Source organism: Tachysurus vachellii, chromosome 20 (genome assembly GCF_030014155.1).
Source record: "Tachysurus vachellii isolate PV-2020 chromosome 20, HZAU_Pvac_v1, whole genome shotgun sequence".
Classification (NCBI taxonomy): domain Eukaryota; kingdom Metazoa; phylum Chordata; class Actinopteri; order Siluriformes; family Bagridae; genus Tachysurus; species Tachysurus vachellii.
Window position 1 is genome coordinate 6,693,480 of NC_083479.1, and position 26,730 is coordinate 6,720,209.

The 26,730-nt window shown below is 36.3% G+C and overlaps 3 protein-coding genes and 1 long non-coding RNA gene across 4 annotated transcripts; 2 read left to right on the forward strand and 2 right to left on the reverse strand.

The window, feature by feature from the left end:
• Positions 1–3,160: 3,160 nt before the first annotated feature.
• Positions 3,161–4,793, reverse strand: cryba4 (crystallin, beta A4). Its single transcript, XM_060896029.1, has 5 exons — positions 4,755–4,793; positions 4,518–4,636; positions 3,833–3,974; positions 3,493–3,635; positions 3,161–3,308 (listed from the first exon to the last, which is right to left on the reverse strand). Exons 1-5 carry the CDS (start codon positions 4,791–4,793, stop codon positions 3,161–3,163), a joined length of 591 nt encoding a protein of 196 aa, XP_060752012.1.
• A 3,467-nt stretch (positions 4,794–8,260) lies between these two features.
• Positions 8,261–11,112, forward strand: crybb1 (crystallin, beta B1). Its single transcript, XM_060896028.1, has 5 exons — positions 8,261–8,359; positions 8,549–8,667; positions 8,816–8,948; positions 9,525–9,667; positions 10,888–11,112. The coding sequence occupies exons 1-5, from the start codon at positions 8,261–8,263 to the stop codon at positions 11,063–11,065; spliced, it is 672 nt and encodes a 223-aa protein (XP_060752011.1). The 3' UTR covers positions 11,066–11,112.
• On the reverse strand, positions 9,566–12,151 carry LOC132863298 (uncharacterized). Its single transcript, XR_009650106.1, has 3 exons — positions 12,123–12,151; positions 11,264–11,568; positions 9,566–9,933 (listed from the first exon to the last, which is right to left on the reverse strand). It is a non-coding gene; the product is annotated as an uncharacterized LOC132863298 (long non-coding RNA).
• acads (acyl-CoA dehydrogenase short chain) lies at positions 11,650–26,178 on the forward strand. Its single transcript, XM_060896030.1, has 10 exons — positions 11,650–11,718; positions 16,465–16,628; positions 18,907–19,056; positions 20,014–20,125; positions 22,001–22,152; positions 22,581–22,751; positions 23,326–23,463; positions 24,844–24,939; positions 25,032–25,088; positions 25,169–26,178. Exons 1-10 carry the CDS (start codon positions 11,691–11,693, stop codon positions 25,319–25,321), a joined length of 1,221 nt encoding a protein of 406 aa, XP_060752013.1. The 5' UTR covers positions 11,650–11,690; the 3' UTR covers positions 25,322–26,178.
• Positions 26,179–26,730: the final 552 nt, after the last annotated feature.

A 26,730-nucleotide genomic window follows, 5' to 3' on the forward strand; every position in this document is an offset into this window, starting at 1 on the left:
TATCTCTAGGCTTGGATTACTGTCTGGGTGTTCCAGTAGGTGCAAAAGAAAGTTCTAGTTAGGCCAGAATCAAGCAGCTGTCATAACTAGAACCAGTAGATATGGACAGAACCAGTAGATACCAGTAGTGACTGGATGCTTTTCAGGAAGCCCTAATGTTTATGAAAATTTCTGGCTTTCCCTTTTGTTATTCTGTGATAGCCTGTATTGCCCTGCACTTTGTCTTTAACCATTACATGAGCACAAGCATACCTAATATTCTCTCTCTCTCTCTCTCTCTCTCTCTCTCTCTCTCTCTCTCTCTCTCTCTCTCTCTCTCTCTCTCTCCTCTCTCTGTTTCTGTTGAGCTACACATGCTGCTCCTACAGCTGAGGATGGCCCACAGTATCAGCAGGTATAGGTCTGTTGTGGAAAGACCCTCTTAGGGACTATTAACAGTATGTTAATCTGTTTTGCAGAAATTTTGCCATTGCATCTGGTAGCAAGCAGCATGCTGTCCTGTGCATTCAAGCAATCTTTGTACATTTAAGCCTTGGAGAAGATCTGTCTTTTTACAAAACAAATAAATAACAGCTTCAAGAGCCTCAGTGAAGATCCAATAAAGATCCACCTTTTACATTGCTCAGCTAAGCAATATGAGGGCATCATCATGAAAAGACAGTAACAAAACGTGTTTAAGTACGAGAAATTCTGCACAGCAAACAGGAGCCTATGCTCAAGAAGAAAATATCAGTTTAAAGACAGTCAACCCAAAATCTGCTTCAGATTTAACAGCTGAACTCTAACAGCTCTAACTCTAGAAAGTCATGCAAAAGCAGCAAACTTTCATCAGCAAGTATAGCAGTATATATAGCAGTTGTCATAGCAAAGGCAAAATCTGAAGCAGATCATGCAAAACTAGCTTTTGCTAAAAAGAAACTGATGAATTAAGAAACAGTCTGAGTTAGAGGCAAGTTTGCATATTCTGCAAAGCAAGAAAGCTGCTGCAGCTACAGTAGTACAAGAGGCAATATATGAAGTAGCAGATAAGCTGGAAAATGCTGAGCATCTGGTAGAGCTTCAAGTCTTTGGGCAGCAACTTAGATCACTCACTCACTCTACCGCTTATCTGAACTACCTCGGGTCACGGGGAGCCTGTGCCTATCTCAGGCGTCATCGGGCATCAAGGCAGGATACACCCTGGACGGAGTCAACTTAGATCAATCGACAAAAAAGTGACTACATCTAAAAAACACTCACAAGTGTACTCTGTACAAACCTAAAAATACCACCTCATTAAATAATTCAGATCAGATAACAGAATTCCTTGAAATCCCAAGAGCTGAAGCACCAAATCTAAATGTACAGACTTGTATTCAAAGAACTTGTAAAGAAAGGTGACACAAAAAGTCATGAGAAAAGAAGCCAAGCAATTCTACCCAACATGAACATACCTCATATTAAGTCTGAGAAACAGTATTCAGCTGAGCTTCAAGCAGTACATGACATCACAAGGTATCTCATTCAAACGGAAATGGTCAGTTCAGGTCTCTAAACATTTCATGATTGACCTGAAAACTATTGGTCATGTAAGGGCTCTTTTCTGAGCACTACGAGAGACTTAAGCTTGTAATGAAGAGCTGGATTTAATAATTGAATGACTTGAACATTTAATGTCTACACATTTAATGAGAATGTGTGCAGATATGCAGTCAGTCCCCTAGCTGGACTGCAGATATCATGGCTAAGGCACAATAAATGTTACAGGGCTCCTGAAGTTATTGAACATGCCTTGTTGAAAAAGCTGGAAGAATTCCCCAGCTAAACAATAAGTACAATGCTTAACTTTGGGAGTTGAATATAGTGAATATAGTATAATGTTATTTATGTTTGTACTTTTGAGAGTCACAAATAGCTGGAACCAAATTCCTTGTGTGTGTCAACAACATTTGGCCAATAAATCTGATTCTGATTCTGATTCTGATTCAGGACTAAACCAATAGGGGAGCGCATCACATTTCACAGAGAAAATAAGATATGGTGCTATGGCTCCATTCAACATGTAGCCAGAGATGGCAAAGCACAGATAAAGTTTCTTTGTAAGAGAATGTAAGAGTGAGAGACACATTGCCTCTTTTCATCCAGACCCACCTCATATCTTCAAGTGTTAAAATGTGTGTCTAAAATGTGTGTTAATTGCAATGTAATTGTGTGCTATAATGAGCCCTTCTCATGACTGCCTCACCCGCCGCCCCCCCCCCCCCCACACACACACACACACACCCAACAAGAACCCGACTTTTTTCTAAAACAGATTCTTCCCATCAAATTAGTCATACAGAATCTTCCCTTTAAAATAAAAGGCCTTAATGAATACAAAATATATCATTAATATAAACATATCAAAAACATAGAATGTTCTTACATTTCACTCTTACAATTTGGGAATGGCTTAACATAAAGAAGATAAAGAAGTTGTATATATCAGAAACTATTGCATAGTAAAAAAATTCTAATGTTAATTGATTACAGTGAAATGTAGGTCGGCTTAATTCTACCTAATCTACCTAATACTGTTTGAAATCTAGTGTTTAAATCTCTATTTAGATTAAATAGAATAAATGTGATTCTAAACATGTTTTACAATTAATTAATGTTTTTTTTAATCTTTGGATAGTCCCAATATAAATACACACACATGGTAAAAGCTTTATACATGTCTTCATTAATAAAATAAGCTTTTTGAATTAAAAAGAATTTGGATAGTCATTCTTAACCTTGATTTAACCAACAAGGTTCTGTGCAAATAGATTTGGTTTGGTTTTAGTTTTCAAGATTCCAGATTTTATTTGTCACATACACAGTTATACACAGTATACAAGTTCTAACTTAATTAGTTATATATATATATATATATAGATAATGTAGCTTGGCAATGCTTTTTTCTTCATTGTATTAGTACATTATTTAGGTTATAAGTAACTAATACCATGAAATCCAAGATTAAAACATTTCATAACGTGGCTGAGTGTTATATGTTGAGTTGTGTTTGAGCACTTGACAGAAAACAACAGTCTGAGGTCTGAAGTCTGAGCTCTAAGAAAGACATTTTATTTCAGCACAGATTAATAGGGAGTAAAGTTTTTTTTTTTGTGGGGTTGGCTGGCAGAGAATGATCAGGTTACTGCTGGATGCGGCGGATGGACTGGATCTGAGGAGTCTGACAATGGGACCCAAACTCCCTGAAATGTTTGTACTCGCCTGCATGGCGGTCACATTCCATGATGTACTGATATCCACGGTAGCCAGGGTACTGGTAACACACAAACCTATCACATGAAAATAAAAATATAAGTCAAAACAAAATGCTAATCAAATTAAATATATATAGCACCACCAAAAATAAAATAAAAGAATATTACTACAAATGCATCATTTGTAGAAAAAAAGCATTATTTGTGGGCAAATAATGGAAACACAAAGTCATATTTTAGAAGATGGTATGATGCTTACGCTCCAGAGTGGATGCGCATGGAGGCTACTTCATTGTGGCACCAGCCCATTGCCTGCAATGAGGGGTAGTCATCATTCAGCTCCCCCTTGCGTCCCAGGTAGTTCTCCCTCTCATAGATTGTCATCCTGCTCTCCCTGTGGTTCTGTAAAAATTCATTGGAAGAAATAAATATTTATGATGAGATTTCTTACCCTTTCTGAGCTCAGATTTGATTTTAAAGGTTAATTGCATCCTTGGGATAGCTACATTTTCAAAAAATAAAATCACATTTTTTTATTGTGTGAGATTGAATCTGTACATATTTTAGATTGCAATGCAATGAAAACTTCAAAAACTTACAATGCAAGAGATTGGCCTGAAGGAGGTCATCCTCTCAATATGGTAAGCGTTGCTTCCTCCAAAAGCATCACATTGAGGGTACTCACCACGCTCAAGCACAAACTGCTGGCCTTGAAAAGAGGGGTGCTCATATCCCACCCACCTATGGAGGGTTATGCAAAATAAGCACTGGATCAATAATGGAGGACAGTGGATAAATTGCAAAATAATTTGAAGTTGGTTGAAGGGCTTAAACAGTAGGTGACCCACCAGTTTTACCCAGTCTTACACAAAATCTAGCTACATAAATCAGATAACCAGGAATCTAGCCAGCCCATGCAATAGCTTAAATAATTATAAACTAAAATTTTCTAACTGAATAACTTTATGACTTTCCTAAAGTGGAATATTAAGGTCATTTGTCAAACTTTGCAAACATCATCTTCATATGAGCCATATAATCCATATAATCTCCATATAATCAAATTATTATTATAAACCTTTCAAATGCAATACAATACAGATAAAATAAAACATCTAATTTGTGTATCTGATTTGAGTACATATTGTCATAATTCATGGTCATAATTCATGGCTTATATATATATATATATATATATATATATATATATATATATATATATATATATATATATATATATATATACACAATAACTAAGTGACCATGTATAACTCGTGCACTTACGCTCCACTTTCTACCCTTAGAGAGCGGACACTCTCAAAGCCAAAATCCATAACATTCCAACATTCAGCGGTAAACTCATGATGGCGACCCTGGAAACACTCCTCATCATATACAATAATCTAAAAGACAGAGGTTAGGCACTTCATCAGGCATGAACAAAAAAATTCCTACAACTAAAGAATTTGTTTATTTTACACAAAAAAAACCTTAAAATATCTATGAAATCAGTAAGCATACCTTCCAGTGGCCAGAAAACTTGGTACAATGATGATTCATCTTGTCTATAAAAAAAAAAAAAGACATGCAATTTAAGGGAACTATTGTTTTTTTGTTTTTTTTAAATTGATCGTTCTAAAGAAAAACATAGATATTAATGGCTCAATAGCATACAAAAACATGTTTACAACAATGTCACTCCCTCATCTATAATTATTTTTCCACTGCTCCCTGTTTGGGGTCACCACAGCAGATAACGTGGTCCCCATATTAGATTTGCCAGAGGTTTTACTCCAGTTGCCCTTCCTGATGCAATCATCCCATTTTATCCGGGCTTGGAACGGGCATTGGGAGTTAACTCTTCAGTGGCTGGGTTAGTGCCCTGCCTGGGAATCAAACCCAGGCCTCTGGACCTCCAGGAGACCCTCCCTCATCTATAATAAATGCTTTCAATATAAACTTTCAACTGTGTAACCAAATAAATTAGGCCTCAAGACACCAAATTCATATGCCAGTCATATTATTCAATAAAAGAAATTTATAAACACATAAATTTTGCTTATAAAATCTAGCAGAATTGTTCAAAAGCAAATATATGAACAAGAATTACATGTAAGTCTGAAAGCACTATGATGATACATTTGGTGTTGGAGTCTATAGACACGACATGCTTACTGCTTAAGCCTTCCCTATCCTTTAGCACTTGGCATGGACGATGGTGAGGACAGAAATTTACACGAGCAACAGGGAGAAGATTTGAAGGGAGAGCAGAAAGGAACTCACCTCGTTTCAATTAAGCTCAGGAAGTCCTGATGAGAGAGTGAAACCTGGCACAGACCGGCATCCTTTTAAAGCCTCCCCTGGCAAAGGGCCGAGCCAGAAGCCCCAACTCAGCACCCGTGGGCTGGGCTGCCATTGTGCTGCTAACAAAGGCGAGGATAAATCTAGAGTGGCAGAACTGCAAATGTTACATTACTTCTGGTTGCTCCACAGATAGGGAGTTGAAGGTATAGTTCTCTCACATGTGATCTTTAATCTGCAGCCAGCACTACAAGTTACTCTTGTATTGTAGACATACTTTAGAAATAAAAACATTTGGATCATGGAGCTCACTGAACGACTTTCATAAAACCTTGTTCACTGTGAAAATAACATTCTGTAAAATATTGTCATTTTCAGAGCAATCAATACTAGCACACAATGAATGACTGTTTGGGATTATTTTGGTGCCAAAACAAAGACAATACCACAAAGTGCTTGAAAATGTATTTTAATCACGTTTAAACTCAGTACTATCAGTTTTACAGGCTAGGCTTGACACATGTTTATCAGAACAGACAAGAAAGAATGTCCAAGCCAAATCGAAGGATATCACAGTCATAGACAAGGTCATAGATGGGATAATAAACAAATAGTATAACACAGTCAGCACAGGGTTGAGCATGCCTCGATATATTCAGAATATATCAATAATCTTCTAGAAGTAATCTTTAGAGTCATGTACAGATACAGTTAGAGAGGACTTTTATTGGTACCATGTAAGCAGTTGTACAAGTATCAGTGTAAAAATAGCTGATAAATATTAGCTAGCTAAAAAAAAAATGACATGAAAAACAATTGTTATGAGCAACTGAGCCTTACAGTTTGTATGTGTTTGTATCACAGTTTTTGATGACCACAGACACCACAAAAATAAAATCAACATGCATACCTTCCAGTGGCCAAAATAACTTGGTATAATGGTGATTCATTTTGTCTTTAGCAAAAGGAGATGCAATTTTAAATTTTATTTGTTGCATACGCAATCGTGTACAGTACGACATGTAGTGCAATGCATTTTATGACTGTCCTTGTTATATAATTAGTCAGTTATATATTAGTCAGAATGTTATAAAAATGCAAAAAAAAGAAATAGAAATAGAAAGAAATAGAAATTTTCTATCATCCTATTAAAAATGTATCTCCTCATATAGCCTCAGGGTGCACATAAATGGGAAAGAGCACTAGAATGCACTATGAGGAGTGGGGTTCTGTTCAGGTTCTGTTTCCCTGGATCCTATTTAGTGTTTCTGTATTTTTTGTTGCTAGTTTAATTCCTAGAATTGTTCCATATCTGTTTTGCAATTTTATTTATTGCATAATTGGGTCTATTCTGTTCCCATGGAGGCAATATCCCCTGACATTGTTATTATTTTGTTTAAATGTCTTATGTTCTTATTTAATACTGCTCTTCAGAAGATACATAAGTTAATTATTTTCCAGAACATAGAACAATAACATTTTACACAGAACATTCTGTTAAAAAGTTTATACCCCCTAGCTCTTCATTTATCATGTTGCAGTTTTGAGCATCGGTGAATGTTTGCAGCTTTTGTAATAGTTGTGTCCAAGTCCCTCAGTTGTCTTTAGTATGGAACAGATGGATCTCAAAACCATATAGCCTCTGAATGTTCAGATTTTCCTTAAGAACTGTGGCCTGCTGAGGACAAACAAGGGACTCATAAAGAACGATCCCAAAACAATCACTGATTATCCATGTAATATCACACAATATTATTGAGGGGATGTAACCTTCTGAACTGGTTCATTTGTGTAAACTCAGTTATTATTTTGTCTTGTGAATTATGTAGTGTTTTCATCATTTTTCATTGTCATTGTTATATTTGATACATGTGTTAAATAACATTTTTCTTCAATCAACAACAAAAAGAGCTCACGTGTAATTAATGTCTAAAAAATAGAATTGACTTCTCTAAACTGTATTAAGGTGTAAAGCTAAACAAAATAGTAATTACAATGTGATTAAAAATTCCTATACCGTAAAATACTGAAACCTAGTGTGTGTGTGTGTGTGTGTGTGTGTGTGTGTGTGTGTGTGTGTGTGTGTAACACGAACATTACGTTCACTGCTGAGTAAATGACAGTAATAAGTTGATTTGGTCTGTATAGGATAATATCTCAATGAAATTAAAATATGTCAACACATCACAGGCTCTGAGTAAAATTCAAGAGAACACGTGGAGGATTATCATTACCAGTTATCCTATACATGAGATTTGACCTATACATTCTTCACATTCAAATGCAGTCTGTGCCATGCAGCACCATTATAAAGAGCAAAGTGACACTGTCAGGGTTTTCCATTGACACTACAGACAATTGGAAGCTTTCTGTGCAATAGGATAATCTCATAGCTTTAGAACTAAGAAACTCTGATGACAGGGATATTTCTATTATTAGCCAAACCCCTCCATGCTCCACTTGCCAGGGTATAAAAGGTGGGGTACTAGATGGAGTGAACAGCACGGGCCAGCCTTCCCTACACGGTACAGCTGTACTCAAGCAGGTAAGAAGCCAATAATTGCAGATATATACAAAATGGATGTAGTGAATGGGGATTTCATGTGGATCATGTGGATTTCACATCCTTCACTGTCAACCTACTATGGATATTTGGAATATATCCACAAAGTACTGTGAAATTTCCCTTCCGCTCTTTCCCACAGTCTCTCTCGAACCCCATCAGCATGTCTCAGACTAAGTCTGCCCCCAGCCAGGGAACCCCTTCCACTCCTGCATCTAGCAAGGCCACAAAGACTGGAGACACTGGAATGGGCAACTACAGAGTGAGTTTTCTTCTTCCAAACAAAATTTTACAGCGAATTATTTAAAGAAGCATATAAAATCACAAAATTACTCAAAGCAATAATCAAAATGTTTTAAAATGTTTCATATGTTTTAAACATTTACATATGGTAAAACATGCATATGAAATACATGCATTTTAAACTAACACTTTACACTTTTTCCTCCAGATGATGCTGTTTGACCAGGAGAATTTCCAGGGCAGAATGATGGAGATCCACAATGAGTGCATGAACATCTGTGACCAAGGATTTAATAGAGTACGCAGTATCATTGTCGAGTGTGGCCCGTAAGTGTCTCAATAAAAGTCTGAGTATAAAAAATATATTATATTATAAATACTACAATATTGTATAAAAATGTGATAAATGGTTAGAACAACCTCTTCACCAAACCTGTGCCTGGCTCATCATCTGCTTTTCTATCTGTCTGTTTAGCTTTGTTGGCTTTGAGCAGACTAACTTCCGTGGGGAAATGTTTATCCTGGAGAAGGGTGAGTATCCTCGCTGGGATACCTGGTCCAACAGCTACCGTAGTGACTGTATCATGTCCTTCAGGCCCATACGCATGGTGAGTACAGCAACTTTCTCATCAAGACAGATCAGAAAATGTGTCCAAAAGTATGTTAAAAAAGTAAAAGTATGTTATGTGCATGCCTAACCACCACATTTATATGACTTATATGGTCGAAACCTTGGTCAGCAATGTGTTCCAATTCATGCCAAATGTCAAATGTCCCAAATGTTCACTGAGGTTGATTTAAGGGCTCTGTGCATGTCACTCCACTTCCTCCATACCAAACTCATCAAACCAGGTCCTTACTGACCTTGATTTGTGCAGAGTAACACAGTAACATAGGAATGGGCCTTCCCTTTCAAAATTTAAAAACAAAACAAAAAAAAAATTACGAAGTGACTTGTGGCAAAAGCAGCATTCTATGACAGTGTCATGTTTTTCAGTATGGCTCACTCCTTTGCTTTCCTTTGCAAAGGTTGTGTATTGAGAATGTATGGTTATGTACTTGATTTTATTTAACTGTTAGAAATGGGTCTAACTCAAACACCTGAACTCAAGAATTGGGAGACCACATATTGTATGATTCATTAATTTATTTATTTTTTTAACTATTTTAATACTACTACACAGGACCCCATGGAGCACAAGATCTGTCTGTATGAGATGACCGATTTCCAGGGCAACAAGATGGAGATCCATGAGGATGATGTCCCCACTCTGTGGGCACATGGTTTCTGTGACAGAGTGGGCAGTGTGAGAGTTCCTGGTGGGGCGTAAGTATTAAATCATTACCTATTCATTATTTATCTTTAGTAACCACTTTATCATGGGTAGTGGGGTATGCAGGACCTAGCTTGGAAAGCCTGGGTGCAAAGAGGGAGACTTCACCCCAAATGGCATAATACACACACATGACACCTAGGAGTAATTTAGCATTGCCAGTATAACCAAATGGTGTATGGAAACCAGAGAATCTTAAGAAAAACCACACAAACATGGGGAAAACAATGGAAACTCAGGATCCAACCAGATCCAGAACCTGAAAGACAGAAATGTACCCAGTAAGCCATCTTTCCACCTCGGTAGTTATTAGTCATTAATTCCAACTAATAATGCAATGTGGAATACAATTCAGCGATTTGGATTGTCTTCTCAACTCTGAGTTCCTCTATGTGGAGCAAGTGATATCAAATCAATATGGCTGCACACAGCACTGGCAACAAACAAAGCTGCACGTCTCACCTTTATTTCATTGACTCTGTATAAACAAGCAAATGAATATAGATAAATTTTAGATCAATTAACATATAGACATATAGATATAACTTGTTAAACCTATAACATTGCCTATACTGATCATGGTTTTGAGGAGTTAAATACATATGAGTCACCATTAGCTGGATTGTTGCTATTAAAGCATGAATAGGAAGGCATTCATGTTTTTCTCACTTTGCAGCTCACAGAGATTGAAAATTACTTCATTAATAAGCACCAATTTCAAGTAACACAAATCAAATCAACACAGCTCTGCATAGTACTGGCAGTAAAGTAATACTTCTTACATTTAAATGAGTTATAATTTACATACATATATTTGCTTTAGGTCACATATGACTCGTACAATAGTTCTGGCTGCATCATATGTTACTGCATTGGTTCTAATATGTTATTTTATCTAAACTAACAGCTCATTTACAATTATGTGTATGGGGGATATAATAAACAGATTAAGAAAATCACTTATCACCCCCATCCAGGCATGGTTTGATTTTGTATAACAATATGACCTACAATACATTATTCCTCACATAGAGAATTATTACTATTTCTACATTTTTTAACCAGACCATTGATGTAACATTAAGTAACTGTTGCAATAAGATTTGTTACATCTTATTGTGTAAAAACACATTATTGAATTTTTTTTTCTAAAATAATGATGTAAAGTCTGTGATTATGACTTCTTTAACTTTAACTCTTTCCTTAATTCTAGTTGGGTGGGATACCAGTACCCAGGCTACAGAGGCTACCAGTATCTATTTGAGTGTGGAGACTACAGACACTATAATGAGTTTTGTGCCTTCCAACCTCAGATTCAGTCCATTCGGCGTGTGAGGGACATGAAGTATCACCAGCGTGGTAGCTTCATCATGACTGCTGCTAAACAATGAACCAGGGCTTCTGTGAAGTAAAGCCCTCCTATGGTGCTTTTTATCCCCTATTCCTGTCCTTGCTCTGATTCTCACTTGAGATTGATATAAATTGTACCAGATAACTGAATGACTTCTTATGATGCAAATAATAAACATTTAAGAAAATTACCTTTCTAATCAGAGTTGTTGTTTCTTTCTTGTGAAGTTTTACTGTACCTTGTAGTAGTTTATCATTAGTTAGTTTCATTATGGGGGGCACGGTGGCTTAGTGGTTAGCCCGTTCGCCTCACACCTCCAGGGTTGGGGGTTCGATTCCCGCCTCCGCCTTGTGTGTGTGGAGTTTGCATGTTCTCCCCGTGCCTCGGGGGTTTCCTCCGGGTACTCCGGTTTCCTCCCCTAGTCCAAAGACATGCATGGTAGGTTGATTGGCATCTCTGGAAAATTGTCCGTAGTGTGTGACTGCGTGAGTGAATGAGAGTGTGTGTGCCCTGTGATGGGTTGGCACTCCGTCCCGATGACGCCTGAGAGAGGTCAGTGAGTTATTTATTAGTTTAGTAAGATGGACACGCAGTAAACAATATGTCCACTAGGTGGCAGGGAAACTTGTTGTAACAGTGTTGAATCAGCGACGAAGAACAAAAAGATGGCAGCACTTTTTAAAGCTCGGAAAGGTCAGTAAATAAACATGTTTGTTTTGCGTTATATGTATATTTGATATATGTGAGCTCTTTTACAGTTAGTCCGTGATTAGATTTATCTGTCTGCACGACATGTCATCTATAGTTTACACAGTGGTGCTGCAAAATGATCCCTATTTGTAATTATTTATTTAGTTTTATCTGGTTATTTTTTTAAAGAAACTCCTTTGTCAGCTAGTTAAGGTGGCTGTTGTTGATCCTTGACGTGTTGTAAACATGCTTTAGTTTTTCTTTAACACATTTTGCAATATGTATTAATTGCAATATGCCAGCAGTAATGTTATGAAATACCAAGTCAGATTTGTAATAAAGCGAATTCTATTTGGTGAATGTAATTATTCAGTATATTAAGAATCTCTACTCAGTACGTAACAGACCTGGGATTCCTGGACGTTGTCCTGCTAAATCACGCGCTAACAATAAACACACTTTTATAACCTTTCACCTACTTTTTTTTTTTAGTGGCTGACGTTTATTTTACTTTTACACATTAACCAAAAAAAATCTAATTAAAAAAATCTGTTTCAAATGACACTCCACGAGCACCATGTGTCACCAGGGGTAGTGTTTAGATTGTGAGTCTATTTTAGGTAAAGAGTTGTGTGTTAAATTACATGTGGATGTGCTGGACTATCTGAGATGATATGAAAGAGAAACCTGGAGAGGAACCAGACTCAAAAGGGAACCCATCTACTACATCACAGAGATTATAGTAATGTCCTTTCTGCAACCGTATATAGTCTTATAGCTTCGAGCTTTTGTGCAGCTTATAAATATAAGCATAAGCACGATTTCTGATTTTACCAAAACAGTCTATGCCTATGAACCTTCCAGATCTGCTTCTTTACTGAAGAAAATCTATTCACATAAAGCTTGCCTCTGCCCCCTGATGTAGCCTTTATTACTTTAGGTACTAAAAAACGCACCTAGATTGAACAGATTATAAAAATAAAAATAAAAAGGTACAGGTACTGTGTCATGAGACCAATTAGTGCTTTATGTCAGTAGTAATATTTTCAAAATTTAAAATTTTGTAAGATCAAAATTTTATATTGGTTTCAATAGCTTTTCTAAGATAAAAAAACATCAGCAGGGAGACACAACCCTGATAAGAGACCAGTAGCAGGTCATCTGCCACTTTAACCAATGCTGTATCTGTGCTATGATCAGGTTAAATTCTTGATAAATCCTGACTGATAAACTGAATCCTGAATGTTATTCATATGTAGGTATGAGGTAGCTGTGTAGGTAGGTTAAGGTAATTTTTTAATCAGGGGTTTGATAACTGTTTAAAATGTATGATGTACTATAGTTTTAAATATTTAGGGACATAGTCAGTACTAAGGGAAGAACTGATTACATTTAGAAGCAGTTTGGTTCGGTTGCTACTGGTATTATATGTATAAAGAAGTATGTAGGTAAGGGATCTAGTTTGAAGACCATTAAATCTGTCTCTTGAAGGGGTGGGATCAATCAAGTGATGATCAGATATAATAATATTGTCAATTACAGGATTAGTGATTCATGTTCTCAATTTTGATATTGAAATAATTCATGAAGTCCTTGCTGCTGTATATCAATGGTGTGCGTTTTTTTCTGTGTGGTTTAATTTTGTTACAGTATTAAATAAAAATATTGGATTATTTATCTTCAGCTAGGGTGGAGAGATGCTGATCTTGCAGCACTAAGAGATTTTCTGTAGCCCATGAGGCTGTCCGTCTATGCTACTTATAATAGTACCTATTTAGTTAAGGTGGGTGTGTGATCATTATACCAGGGTGCTAGTATTTTTTTTTTAATGACTATGGTGTTTTGACTCAAAGAAATCAGATCAAGTGAGAGATAAAATCGGATCGAACTCACAACCTTCCGATTGGTAGCCCAACACCTTAACCACTAGGCTACCACATGTCTATTTACGCCACTTTGAGGGCACTAATGCCAGAGTTGTGGGTTACTAAATTTGCCTAAGACATCCAGACTTTCCCTTACAGACACTACACTGCTCTCACTATCGCTGACCCTCTCTAGCATCGGGATGCCTTCTCCATCGGCGAGCTAACTAAAATACACTTATTACATTTAAAATTACTGCTAAAGATGGAGGAGGAATTACTGAACATCCTGCAGCTAATACACTAATGCACTGAATATGTGCTGTATATTAAAAGATCTGAAGCAGAGGAAATCTGCTTAAAATATTGATTTCCAAAAAGATTATACATGACAGGAAAGTGAAACAAAAATGTGCAAAATAATTACTGAAAATTATAGAAAATTAAATGGTACAATTTAAACACAGATTAGAAAACATGAACTATATAAAATCTTTTAAGCTACATTTAAAAATTGAAAATATAACTGCAAGTGGCCCATGCACCTTTAGCAAAACTCGCTTCCACTGGCTAGTTGATGTCGTCACATATTAAAAAAAAAAGATGCAGGCAGCCATGTTTTTGAAGTAACCCAGTAGAAATTAATATTCATTTCCAAAATATGTGTGTTGTAGCCAAGTGGTTAGGGTGTTGGGCTACCAATCAGAAGGTTGTGAGTTTGATCCCAGATCCACCAAGCTGCAACTGTTGGGCCCCTGAGCAAGGCCCTTAAACCTCAATTGCTCAGTTGTATAAAAAAATGAGATAATGTAAGTCGCTCTGCATAAGGGTGTCTGCCAAATGCTGTAAATGTACAAAATACCTAAGAGCTTATTGCTATCCCCTTGTTGATGTCCTTAACCCATAACATCCACTTGTCGATGATCTCTTCATAACACTGGCCTGAAAATGCCTTTGAGGTTTACTGTGGCTCGAGTTAGCTCTGTTGCACTTGAATTGATTATGTGTAGGTTTTTGCAGATTCTGACCATGTTTTTAAAAAACTTGAATAATACCCTCTGCTGAGTAATTCAACAAATATTTCTGTGAACAGGGGTCAATGTTTTTTAAATTTTGGGCATATACAAAAGTGCAATTGTATCGTTTACTATAGGGTCACTTCCTGAAAATACCTTTCAAGATTCATAACTATAAGTCAGTGGTATCCCTGTCAGATCCCTGTTTAAATCTCAGATTAGCACATAGATACACTATACTGAATTTCAACTCAATAGAATTTGTGTTTCCTGCAAAATAATTCTCTGACTTTAGCTCTATCCCTACACATGACTATGCCCCAAACTTTGCACATAATCTTTGAATGTAACTGTATTAATCCCTGTATGGGAAATTCAAATTGACAAGGCGGCACAAGTAAAAGGTGCAGTATCAATGAAAATCAAGAAAGTACTATAAAGTTGTTTTTTTTAATTATGCGATAAATAAAAATAATAGAAATAATAGAAACAATACAATAATTCTCTAAAAATAGGTTCTTATCATAACCTCACAAAATCACAAAGCAAAATAAATATGAAGATCTGAGTCATAGACTTGCCTTGTTTGAACAGCAGAGGTCCCAATCTACACAACAGAGTTAATATAGAGCTCATGCTGAGCCTGATATCTCCATAACACAATGACCAACACACAGTTTAAATTATATGTTTAAACAACCAAGTTATAATAGTTAAAAAGAGCTTTCAGCCGAGACCAGATCTAAGAGAGTAGTTTCAGAACCAGGGAATTTTAGCTGAATTGAAAGCATTTGGTTAAAAACATGCCTCAAGTGCTGCTACTGAGCTTATGCGTCTGAGCTTATGGTTTTCCCTGGGTCAGATTGGAAATTTGCTAATTGTTTTGGGGAAATGTATACATTTATTTATTTATTTTTATTGTAAAAATATGGTAACTCACCAATTTTTTATTTATTTAGGTTTGTACTGACATTACATAGGTTAGGAGTTCAATTAGGTCAGGCTCCTGCATCATTGGATTAAAAACCTGCACCCACATTTCCACCTTTGTGGAAAACCAAGGTCCCAAGGAAGACATTTAGGTAGATATGGGACATAAGTCTTAACTTGTAGCTTAATAAGTACTGACTTGGTCAGATCAATTTTGTTCATGCATGCATTGTATGTTCTTGCTTTTAAGGTGTCAATCATGTGTCAAAAGTATGTTTTAAACACTGTGTGTGTGTGTGTCTGTGTGTGTGTGTGTGTGACTCTCTCTGCTGATAGACTAGAGAAGTAAGTCATAGACATTTATCGGTCCTTAGTGACTGTTGGTACTGTTTTAATTCATTATAACACAACAGTGGATAGTAGCACACGATGTTAGGAACAAGATAGCCGACTACTGTTAGCCATAACTCTAATGTTGATGGTTTCTGCCTCAAAATCAGTATAATCAGATTTAAGTCAATGTCTGTATATTAACTGATCATAAGCCAATATTTCTGTAAATGTTGATTTGACATCACTCCTTAAATTGGGAACAGGTGATAATTAGAAGGGATGATTCATCAATGTTTTACTACACATAATCTCATCTGTAGTATATCATACCAACATCATACCATTTTGGTTTCTAGCAATTGAACATTTTATTAATGGAAGATGAAAATGGAGGAGTGCTGTATTAGGTACAGTAGCTGCTGCCAATATGATATTTAATTTTTATGTGTATCTAAATGTATTATAACTTATTTTTTCTTTCTTTTTTTACTTTAACTTTTTATTTGTTTTTATTACTTTTTATGTTTACACTGTTATTTTTTCCTCACAAAATGTCAAGTTTCCTCTGTAATTAATGCAGAAATCGTGTCTTATGTATGTTTCAGCCCTGTGCAGGGCTGTGAGATGTAGCACTCGTTGCTTTACTCAGCTTGCAGAATTACCTGAACTCCATCAAATTCTGAGACAGACATGTCAGGAATATGCAACAAAAGAACTTGCACCGATTGCTGCACAGCTTGACAAAAATCATTCTTTTCCAACTAAGCAGGTAAGTAACATGCAGCTGCAGACTTTTTTCTTCTTGTTGTTAAAAAAATGCAAAACATCATGTCAGGAAAGAAAGCAATTTCTATAACCATAGTCATCATGGAAAGTAAAAGCTTTATCTGTGTAAATAATGGGGTGGAGGGTATAATTGGACAAGAACAGTTGATACAGTATATACAGTTGTGCCACATAATTTATGCAATTTGCATATTGCCCGATAATCTATATACAGTAAATATAAAAAGTCTAAACAACCCTGTTAATATGCTAGGTTTTTATGTCAATCATATCAGAACTTTTCCACCATTATTGTGAAACTATATACAGCCTATATATTGAAATAAAAAAAACACTAAGAATCATTTTAGGGAGGGAAAAAATTAAAATTACAAAATTTTCAGAATAAAGCAATCAAAATTAAAAGTATATTAAATACTAATTAGTATATACCTGCCATCAATTAAGGTAACTAACCCCAAGTAAAGTACAGCTTTTTGGTAACATCCATTTGGAAAAGCCATGTCAACAAAGAGCTTTCATTTTTCATAGTTCAGGGTTCCTTGTTGAAAAATATCAATCATGAGAAGGTTATAAAAAATGTTGTACCTGAACCGGAACACTGTAAAGGTAATAATCAGCAATGGGGAAAATATGGCACAACAGTGATATTACTAAGAACAGGACGACCCCTGAAATTGATTTGAAGACCAGGAGAAAACTGGTCAGGGAGGCAGCCAAAAGGCCAACAGCAACGTTAAAAGAAGTGCAGCATTTGGGAAGTACCGGTTGCTCTCTGCATGTGACAACAATCCCCACTTTTTTAACCAACTGGGCCTTTAATTTTTAGACACCAAAACCCTTCCATTTTAGGTGTGTAGACTTTTTATATCTACTGCATATATATACTTCTCAAAATAATTAAGCGAACACTTAATTATCACAGTATAAACCTAGTCAGGTTAACTTCAGAGATATTGATCTGTCCAGTTAGGAAACTTAAATCCTTGTGAATTAGTTTCACTCGACAATGACAACAGGTGCACTGGAAAGGCAAAAGCAAGACAGCCCCAAAAAGGTAATAGTTTTGCAGATGGGGCCTCAGACACTTTATTTTTTATTTGTTTTTCTATGGTCCTTGTTATTACTTGTATCTGTTCCTTAGTACGTGGAACACTGCCAGAGCCCTACAAAATAGCCACAAGTAGGCTAACTATGTGCATGTTTCTAACCAAACTGTCAGAAGCAGACTCCATGAGACTAATATGAGGGCCCGGTATCCTTTAGTGGGACCTGTTCTCACATCCCAGCCCCATGCAGCTTAATTGCCATTTCCAGAGAACACCAGAATTGGCAGGGCTGCTTTTGGCACACTGTTCTCTAAACTGATAATAACAGGTTCACACTGAGCACGTGTGACTGAGGTAAAAGAGTCTGGAGATGACATGGGATATGTTATGCTGCCTGCAACATCATTCAGTATGACTGGTTTGATGGTAGGTCAGTTATAGTCTGGAGAGGAATATCTTTGGAGGGTTACACAGAACTCCACATGAAAATCAACGGTACCCTTACTGCTGTTTGTTAACGGAATGAAATCCTCAGAGACATTGTTAGATGTTACGCTAATGCAATGGATCCTGTGTTCCTCCTGGTCTATGACAATGCTCGGCCTCATGTGCCCAGAGTTTGTAGGCTGTTTCTGGATGATGAAGGCATTAATGCCATTGACTAGCCCTCATTATCCCCAGACCTGAATCCAATTAAGATTCTTTGTGGCATTATGTATTGAAGCAACCCGAAGCTGCCAGCCGATGCCCTGATCCAGGTCTGAGAGGATGATCAAACAGGACGCAATTCACAATCTCCTCAGTAGTATGCCCAAACATTGTCAGGAGTGCATACATGTAAAGGGGGCCATGTGAACTACTGACTAACATTTTGAGTTGTCCTGATGAAATTTATGCAAGTTGAACCAGACTGTAATTAAAATTTTCTATTTAGATTTTTGGTGTGATTTTGATTCGGGTCCTCAGTGGGTTGATGATTTTGGTTTCCACTGACCATTGTCATATCATTCTGAATGAATTATACAATGTGAATAAGATTTAATATTTCATTCATCGAGATCCATTGTATGATTTAAAAGTTCCCTTCTTTTTGAGCAAGTTTTCCTCTTCTTGCTTACAAATAGTGATATTATTGGCAAAGCAAATCTGTCTGTATTTCTGCATGTTATCCTGTCTACTTAAATTGTTAAATAGTTATTGCTTGGTTTACAGATTCAGGAACTTGGAGCAATGGGTGTAATGGCCATGGAGGTACCAGAGAACCTTGGGGGAGCTGGAATGGATTATTTGGCCTATAGCCTGGCTGTTGAAGAGATAAGCAGAGGTTGTGCATCTACTGGGGTTATCATCAGTGTCAATAATGTGAGTCAGTCTTAAGTTTGGAAACCATTCGCTTCATGTCAGGGTGTTAAAATATGTTTTGTAAATTAGGTTATACATACAGTCATGTAAAATAATTCGGACACCCTATTAAATATAAGTTCCTTATTAGGAAATGTCAATGCATCAATTTCTGATCTTGTTTTAATTTGTACCTTAATTTGTTTAATTTGTAAAAAAAAAAAAAAAAAAAATCACCTTTGACTTAAACAAAGGAAATCAATAACTGAATGAAATGTTAGTACATCCGATGCCATAATAGCTAGAATTTCCCACTTTGGCCGAAATAACTTCAATGAGCTGTTTTCTTGTTTCTTGAAATAAATTTTATAAATTTTAACTTCTATTTGAAGTTATTATACCCAATTTAACACCATAGAGGTGTTGAGTTTGAGATGAAGCTGCAATTTGTAATTCTGTGGTTAAAATTGTTTATTGTTTTTCCCACTCTGCACATTGAACATACAGAGGTGGGAAATGACATTTTTTTACAACTTGCAAATTACCACTTATAAGACACCATGAAAGAAATGCCTGGCTTCTTGTCCGAGGGGTTTGTACACTGCTTATAATTAAGCAAAGAATAAATAAATAAAACATTGGCTGAGGGATGTGTAGGGTTACAAATGCATATATAATCTTAATATTAATCTCTATTATTTTAAATAATATACTGTGATGTTTAAATGAGCACTGGAAACATCTGCAATTAGTAAAAATTGAGTTTGGGCTTGCTTTCACCATTTTTACATGCCGTCCTCTCTTGTCCTTGTCTCTTATGTATTATGATATACAATATGAAATATGCATGGTAATATTTTCTGAAATGTGTCAAATACATTTGAATACATGCTTGTGCTCCAAATGTGTTACATTACATATAAGAACCATAAATGACATAATAGAACCAGCTTTAATTGAATTTTAATTGCATTTCAGTCATTATATTTGGGCCCTATTCTGAAGTTTGGCACAGAAGAGCAAAAGAAGCAGTGGATATCTCCCTTTACCACTGGGGAAAAAGTAGGCTGCTTTGCTTTGAGTGAGCCAGGTACACATTTTTGTCTTTCCATGTGTTACGAAAACATCCATTAACAGATAACCTCTTTTACATATCTTTTTGTGCTCATTTTCTGCATTGATGTTCATGACAAGTACTCTTGCCTTGATGGTCTTGATATCATAAATGAGTAGGTGACTTTGTGTGGCACTCATTCCCATCCTTTTGCCATGTGCTTCTTTGCAGTAGGTGAACTGGTTACTTCTAGCTAGGTGTGAATGATTGTGAGATTTTCTGCAATTCAACTTTCATAAGGATTGCCTATGTTAGCATTTTGGAATGTAACTATTTCATTACCTTGACTAGGTACTGATTGATGAAACATTTGCATCAGTGAGGGGGAAAAAAACAAATCTGCAATTCAACACACATTGCAGACAGCTTTATCATCTTTTTTGGCCCTTTTATGTTCGTCAATTAGTTGACCACACACAAATTAGTTTCTAATTTCTGCTAATTTTTCAGTGTCACATATATCCCCCTCGCTATGGCACGCCTCCATAATGTTCAATCTTGTTCACCACCTGATGCTACAGACCTTTTTTTTGTTGCTCTCTCTTGCTTTTGCTTTTCTGTGTTTTGGATCATGCCTGCCATTGTTGTTTGCTTATCACCCAATCTCTGCCTGCTTCTTGTACTGATTTTTCTATCTGACTATTATTATTATTTCTGGCTGTGCCATATAGCTGGTCCTAAACGTCCTGATCATAACTTAAAAAAATAAAGCAGTCTCATTTTATGTCCAATTGCGTCAAATGCTTTGTAAGACTATCCCAACCACTTCACCGTGGACACCATTGCGTACCTTCACCACACCACACTGAACCACCTGGACAGCAGAAATGTGTCTCTGTGTCACTGGATCTCCAACTCCGTCAGACAGACCACAAGCAGTTCGAGTGGGCAAACATGTCTCAGCCCCACTCATACTGATCACTGGAGCCCCGAAGGTTGTGTATTGAGCACCCTGCTGTACCCTCATGACTTCAGCTCCACCAACATCAAGTTTATTGACGACAGAAAAAAAAGGCTTTTAGCGCCATTGTTCCTATGTGCCTCAAGACAACCAAAATCATACCAATACCAAACAATTCAACAGTGTCTTGCCTCAGTGACTATTGTCCCTGATTGAGAAGCTGAGACTGTTGGGCCTGAACACCTCTCTCTGCGGTTGGATCCCGGACTTCATGAGTCAGCATACAGAGAGGAGGTGCAACAGCTAACTGCCTGGTGTAAAGCGAACAACCTGTTTCTGAATGTTGATAAAACTAGAGAGATGCTTGTTGACTTCAGAAGAGCACAGAGTGACCACTCTCCCTTATTTGCCCTGCTCAAAAAATATTAATCAAGAATTTGGAGATATTAACAGTCACAGGCTAGATGCAGTTAGTGCAAGCAATGATATGAGGCCAAATATAAAGTGTTATATACTTAAAACTGTTCCTATACTTTTGCTTTCCTAAAATTTGGGTGGTCTGACCAACACTAAATTGAAATTCATCCAGTACTAATAGGTAATGCGCTTGTATATTATTCTCTCCCTTTTACACAAGTTGAACAATAACAAACAGACATATACAGACAATATATGTATATACATATATATACATATATACAATATACAGACAAGTATATTATGTGCATTGTGGAAAAGAAGACTTTATTTCAGTGTATGTGGGATATTCCTAAGATCCCAAATTTTTGAGAAATGTCATTTTATTCATTGTTAAACTTTGCCAACACAGTACATTTTTGTATATGTTTACTTTATGCTATACATAGCATCCTTCACTGAAAAAAGGTAGAACCCCAGACTATACCATATCCCTAATTACATCATTAGATGTATTTTATTTGTTTTGAAAGGCAATGGGAGTGATGCAGGTGCAGCCTCCACACAGGCACATCAGGATGGAAATGAATGGGTACTGAATGGCACCAAAGCCTGGATCACCAATTGCTGGGACGCATCTGCTGCAATTGTCTTTGCCACAACAAATAAAAGCTTAAAACATAAGGTACTGTACATCATGTCTCACTGTGCTCAGATCACCTAAATTTTTTTACTCAAACAATTATTTAATCTTAAGTCTTTTCAAAGGTAGGTCATTTTGAATTGAACTATACAGCCAAGAGGATTGTTTCAAAGTTGTTAAATAGTAAAATGCAAAATAAATAACACCCTATAATTCAGTAACATTTACCACTTTTAGCAGTAATAACTTGAGGCAAACATTTGAATCTTCTTTTACAAAATTGATTAATTTCACTGTGATGTACATTCTTTTTCCCATGACTGTATACTGGATGAACAGCAGTTAGATACTGCTAGATATGGAGTGATTAGTGTTAATTCTTTAAATTCTTTTCATTTCAAATACAAATTTAATTTATGTAGTTTACATTTATATGTCAAAGTAGATATTCTTTTTCTCTATATTCTCAGGGAATCAGTGCCTTCCTGGTACCTATGCCTCATCCAGGCCTATTTCTTGGTAAGAAAGAGGATAAACTTGGAATCAGAGCATCATCTACAGCAAACCTGATACTGGAGGACTGCCGTGTCCCACTGACAAACTTATTGGGTCAACCTGGCATGGGCTTCAAGATTGCCATGGTGAGACTTAGCTTACTAGCACAGTTTGTAATATTTATCCCATGGGTGTTTAAATTACTGTGGTAATTTAGAGTTAGTGGCTTAAGAAGAAAATACAAGCCTAATCAAAACATTCCAGAGTCAATATGTGCAGAATGAAAAAGGATTAATTCATCCATATATGAATGAGAAGATGAGCATCTAATTGGAGTCCATGTTGCCATTATACAGTATTGCTGAGTGTATAATTAATTGATAATTACAAGTTCAATCACTGAAAATGTGGTTTAAATTTAGTTTACAATCTTGATTCAACCTTTTGAATTTTTGTAATGCTCTGAATAGACCGTTAGTAATGCTTTATGTTAACTGCGCACATAATTTTGCAACAAGATACTAAACCGAGGTTATGAAATTGTAGTGTGTGCAGGATATACTCTGTTTCATCACACTTTTAATTCTTTCGTTTTGGATTGTTGATTTATTAAAATAATGCCAATGTTTTGGTTTATTTGATGTGTGGCCTATAAAGAAAAAATATTGTTTAAAACTTTAATCTATAAAAAATTTAATCTATAATCTGTTTGTTTAACAGCAAACGCTGGACAGCGGGCGAATTGGTATTGCATCTCAGGCTCTTGGTATTGCACAAGCAGCGATCGACTGTGCAGCTGGTTATGCTCAGAAGCGGATAGCCTTTGGAGCACCAATTGCAAAGTTGCAGGCAATACAGGTTCAGTACACAAATGCCAAGTTTATTTATGAATATGTCAGAAGATGGCTTATGGGGCTTAATCCAATACTAACCAACTTAGAAGCATGATACTGCTGCATCACCCTTAATGGATTGAAAAGGAACCTGTTCCTACATGTGCTGTGCAGAGTGATTACTTTTGCTACATGAAATTTATGTACTGAAAAGTAAACTAGTTTAAGAAAGGTATTAAACTGCAAAGATTACCACCACTAAATTACATTTTTTATTGATGTCATACCAGCATTCATATTGTTCATTTTTCTGTAAGCATTGTATTGTTTATTTCATTTTTAGATAATAATTTCTTCCTAAAACCCCAATAAAATCCTATTGGATTTTATTTTTAGTGGATAAATTGCATATCTTTTTTCTCTTTATAGATATTTTATATAGATTAAAAAAATCTAATTAGCCAATAATGTGGCAAAATTACTGTGCAAATCATGCATATATAGAGGTCAAGATCATTAGTTAATGTTCCCATCAGACATCAGAATGAAAAAAGTGTATTACTTGGATCATGGCATAGATTTTGGTCCCAGAAGGGCTTGTTTAAATATTTCAAAAACTGCTGATCTCCTGGATATTAAACACACAATAGTCTCTAGAGTTTATACAGAATGGTGTTGATAAGGCCAGAGTAAAATAGCTCAATCGGTCATCCAGGATGTTGCGTATTCAATGTTTATAACGGTTGTGAGCAGAAAAGAAGTCAGCATACACAAAACTTGGAGGATTGGTTTTAAGAGCAGAAGACCATATCAGGTTTCACACCTGTCAGCCAAGAGCAAGAATCTAAGGCTATCATGGTCAGATGCTCACGTATTTTTTTTATCTTCAAAATTCAGTAAGCCTTTTCTTATGATAGCGATATATAGACATCTCTTGGATGACTGGAATGGAACTCAGTGTGGTGCTGTTGTAGCTTTTGTGTGTAAAATTCCCAAGACACCAGTGGTTTACGAAATACCTTTCCAGCCTTTCTGATACCAACATTAATGGTCACTGATACCAACAATCAAAGTCACATTTGATGTTTGTTGTGAACATTACCTGAAAATCTTAACTTGTATCTGCAGTTTGTACATTGCACTACTGCCATGTGATTGGCTGATAGGATAACTGCATGAATGTGTGGGTGTAGAGGTGTTCCTAATGTAATGGACAGTGAGTGTATATTAATGTACACAGAGTATGCACATGGAGTATATATGGACTTACTGATATAATATGACTGTTACTAAGTGTTACAAAAGGTGAATTTTCATTTTGAGAGCTCAGAGATGTTTTTGAAATTTATAGTTAGGACATGCAACACTATACTGTACTTGATTTTGACAGTAATCTCTCCTTCAGTTTAAGTTGGCAGACATGTCTGTAGCTATAGAAAGTGCTCGTCTTCTCACCTGGAAAGCTGCACTTTTACGAGATGGAAAGAAACTGTATTCTAAGGCTAGTCTTTTTTCCTTTTACTTATATTTCATGGTCAACAGTATATAGAGAGTGATCTGAGAGACTCACTTCCGTCTGCCCTTTCATTACAGGAAGCTGCTATGGCCAAGCTGGCTGCATCTGAAGCAGCAACATTTGTTTCTCATCAGGTAAGATACTGAACAACTCCACATTTCAAATAGTTAATAGAAAATGAAGTGTCTAACCTTTTTGTGTTTTCCATATGAAGGCCATTCAGGTGCTGGGAGGAATGGGTTATGTAACAGACATGCCTGCTGAGAGACACTACAGAGATGCCCGCATCACTGAAATCTATGAGGGGACCAGTGAAATTCAGAGACTTGTCATTGCAAACCAGATTTTAAAGGAATATCAACAGTAGAGCTGTATGACATGCAGCAAATGCATGTCAGCACACCAAATCATCAACATTCTGAATGACTTTTATCATGGCAGTGAGTGCCTGGAGATGATACCATTGTCAAAAACATTCTAATTTCTGATATTTTAAAATGTTTGCCAATGCTGTAATTCTTGGCTATTTAAAGTTGACTTTTCAATGTCAGAAGAGCACTGTAAAGATACATTTTTAATTCTGCAAGAGAGTAGCACGTGTCTTTGCTGCTAGTTTTTGCTCATTTCACTGCATTTTTTTGAGAAATATCTAACGATTGAGGAACGATTGATGATTCTTATAAATCAAAGAATTACTTACATACTTAGCTTAAAATATTTGTATGTATTTTGTCTGCAGGTTTTGTTATTGCATCAGTAAATTATTAGGTTTAATAAATTAAACAATTAGAAGTTTCAATAAAAGAAGAGTATATTCTTTAGATTTATTTTAAATTGGATGTGTTCACATTTAAGAGATATATAATATTTTTTCATCTCTTAAACCAACAGCTGAGGTCTGATTGAGTACCACTGCTCAGAGTTAAAACAGCCTCACAATATGAAAAGTCTAGGCATGTTTGAACTACTTTTGCTTTTTATACACATCACCTAAATTCACTGAAATTAACATGTTGATGCATAGCTCGAATAACATCTGACAGCCTTAACATACAGAAATATTCAAGCCTTCTTAAAGCTATAAACATATAGAAAACATTGTCTAGTTTTTAGACAATAGGAAGTAGGCTGAGTAGAACACTGTTCTGTACAATAGTTTACACTTTCCAGGGATAAACCTTTTTGGTGCAGACTTTTTTGGTGTGAAATTTCTTGGGCTCAAGACACATTGAAGATTAAAAACTTTCCCAGTTCTTAAAAAGCCTGCCATCCAAATTATTTTATTTTTATTTTTTACAAATATTAATGACTATAAGGAAATACTGGATTGAACAGTGTGACCCATTTAGGAGATTTTGCCATTTTGCTGGGTTATTTAATCATCATCTTCTACTTTCAGCTTTTCCTGTTAGGGGTCGCCACAGCGAATCATCTGTTTCCACTCTATCCTCAGCATCGTCTACACTTGCACCATACCTTCATGTCCTCTTTTGACACATCCATATATCTCTTCTTTGTCTCTTGACCTCTTACCTGGCAGCTCCATCTCCAGCATCCTTCTACCAATATAACACTCCTCCTTATTTCCCTCTTCTGTACATGTCCAAATCATCTCAATCTAGTCTCTCTGACCTTGTCCCCAAAACGGCCAACCTAAGCTGTCCCTCTAATGTGCTCGTTCCTAATCCTGTCCATCCTTGTCATTCCTAAAGAGAACCTCACCATCTTCATCTCTGCTACCTCCATTTCTGCCTCATGTCTTTTCCTCACTGCTAC

What these genes read in the sequence shown, in the direction of transcription:
- cryba4 (XM_060896029.1), bottom strand. Translation starts at nt 4,793, where the DNA reads ATGAATCATCATTGTACCAAGTTTTCTGGCCACTGGAAG. An exon ending in CTAAGGGTAGAAAGTGGAGC is followed by an intron (nt 3,975 to 4,517) that starts GTAAGTGCACGA and finishes AACCCTCCATAG; the next exon opens with GTGGGTGGGATATGAGCACC. An exon ending in ATGCGCATCCACTCTGGAGC is followed by an intron (nt 3,309 to 3,492) that starts GTAAGCATCATA and finishes TTCATGTGATAG; the next exon opens with GTTTGTGTGTTACCAGTACC.
- crybb1 (XM_060896028.1), top strand. Translation starts at nt 8,261, where the DNA reads ATGTCTCAGACTAAGTCTGCCCCCAGCCAGGGAACCCCTTCCACTCCT. An exon ending in ATCATTGTCGAGTGTGGCCC is followed by an intron (nt 8,668 to 8,815) that starts GTAAGTGTCTCA and finishes CTGTCTGTTTAG; the next exon opens with CTTTGTTGGCTTTGAGCAGA. An exon ending in CCTTCAGGCCCATACGCATG is followed by an intron (nt 8,949 to 9,524) that starts GTGAGTACAGCA and finishes ACTACTACACAG; the next exon opens with GACCCCATGGAGCACAAGAT.
- acads (XM_060896030.1), top strand. Translation starts at nt 11,691, where the DNA reads ATGGCAGCACTTTTTAAAGCTCGGAAAG. An exon ending in TGGGCTTCAAGATTGCCATG is followed by an intron (nt 22,752 to 23,325) that starts GTGAGACTTAGC and finishes TTTGTTTAACAG; the next exon opens with CAAACGCTGGACAGCGGGCG. An exon ending in GAAAGAAACTGTATTCTAAG is followed by an intron (nt 24,940 to 25,031) that starts GCTAGTCTTTTT and finishes CTTTCATTACAG; the next exon opens with GAAGCTGCTATGGCCAAGCT.